Source organism: Argopecten irradians, chromosome 6 (genome assembly GCF_041381155.1).
Source record: "Argopecten irradians isolate NY chromosome 6, Ai_NY, whole genome shotgun sequence".
Lineage (NCBI taxonomy): Eukaryota > Metazoa > Mollusca > Bivalvia > Pectinida > Pectinidae > Argopecten > Argopecten irradians.
In genome coordinates this window covers 18029671-18031238 of record NC_091139.1, presented here as the reverse complement: position 1 = coordinate 18031238, position 1568 = coordinate 18029671, and the positions used below count along the sequence as shown (strand labels likewise).

Sequence of the window (1568 nt, the reverse complement as noted above, 5' to 3'; positions counted from 1 at the left end):
TATGAAACTATAAATCGTTTTATTTTTCATCGGAATGTGCAAAACTTTATTAAGCACAACATTGTTAATGTATCCCACGCACAGAAGAGATTCCCTATTTCGTTTGCGAGAACGGATCTGTCTCAATTTTGGTGAAAGTATTGCATGAATTCTCTTCTTGTTGTAATTAGACATCGAAATATTTCAGCTTTTTTTGCCGAAATGAATTAGAAAAACAAAGAGAGAGTGATAAATATATTTTTGAAACATTTAATTGATTTTCACATATTTACACCTGCTTATTTACTATCATATGCGTTCTCGTCATGGTAAGTGAACTTGGATTATGAGCGTCTTCCTGATAAGCTTGTTACTCTCGTACATTATCCTTTATACACATCTGCTGGTAAACCTTTGACCCCTAACCCCGTGACCTTAAATATCGACCCTGTCATTGGATAAGCTGCGAGTTCCTCCTCGGTTGCTCCTTGTGACGCACATGTAACGTATAATTCGTCAAGATTCTTCCCGCCAAAGCAGCATGATGTTGTTCGCATGGCTGGAATTTGAACAGTCCTCAGCTTTTTCCCTAAAAGAAGTAATCATATAAACAGTACTATTGGTATACGTGTAAATGAAATCCGCAAATCAACCGGAATGCGGAAATGGTTAAAAAGAACGCCTGTAAGACCTAGTATACATATTTTGGGGGACAAATACAATCTAAAGTTAATGAACTAGTCCCGATGTCAGTCTACAACATACGTTTTCAGAAACAATATGTTTGTGATATGTCCCTTGCAGGTCAGAAATGAAATAACAATGATTTTATTAATGGATACCTGTTTTAGGATCAAAACAAATGATTTTGCCGAATCCCCAGTTAGCGATCCAAAGATTTCCATCTACGTCGCTTGTCATTCCATCCGGGCGTCCCATACAATCATCGTCATCATAGTTCTTGTAATCAATGACAACACGTCTGTTGGCTGTAGAAAGATAATGAATCTTTGAGGCTGCGCGGAAGGGTGTGATTTAATTAATGTTCTATTAACACTTAGGATCATATAAGGATGGCCTCCAATGTATGCAGTGTGTTGCGTCTGTATGAAGTTACGTTTGTGTTTTGGGAGACTGGGGTATGTTGTATTTTCTTGTATAGTTGATCGTTTGCCCTTTTTGTTATGCTATATCACTGAAGCATGTCGCCGAAGAGTCCAAGCCATACACCGAACCCGGTCACATATACTGACATTTTTTATTTGTTTCGTCTCTGAAAAATACATAAATATATGTATACCTCTAGCTAGTATTTCTCAAAATCCATCTGATGACCTTGTGCCCATAATGCAAAATAGAATATATGACAAGAAAAACATCCAGGTAAATCTCACCCAGACAAAGTTACCATTATGAAAAAGACTATAATTGTGATGTAACAACATACTTGCTGGCATATGTTTTTAAAATGTAGGCGTTCCGGAATACAGCCCAAGGGCTAACAGTCTTCCCACTCCCCTAGTGCGTGAGAGCTAAGCAGGAGCAGAAACTACCAGTTTTTATAGACTTTGGTGTGTCTTGGCCAGGAG

The 1568-nt window shown here is 37.9% G+C and overlaps 1 protein-coding gene across 1 annotated transcript; it reads right to left on the bottom strand.

The window, feature by feature from the left end:
* Window positions 1-233: 233 nt before the first annotated feature.
* LOC138326295 (regucalcin-like) lies at window positions 234-977 on the bottom strand. Its single transcript, XM_069272411.1, has 2 exons — window positions 822-977; window positions 234-568 (listed from the first exon to the last, which is right to left on the bottom strand). Exons 1-2 carry the CDS (start codon window positions 916-918, stop codon window positions 363-365), a joined length of 303 nt encoding a protein of 100 aa, XP_069128512.1. The 5' UTR covers window positions 919-977; the 3' UTR covers window positions 234-362.
* Window positions 978-1568: the final 591 nt, after the last annotated feature.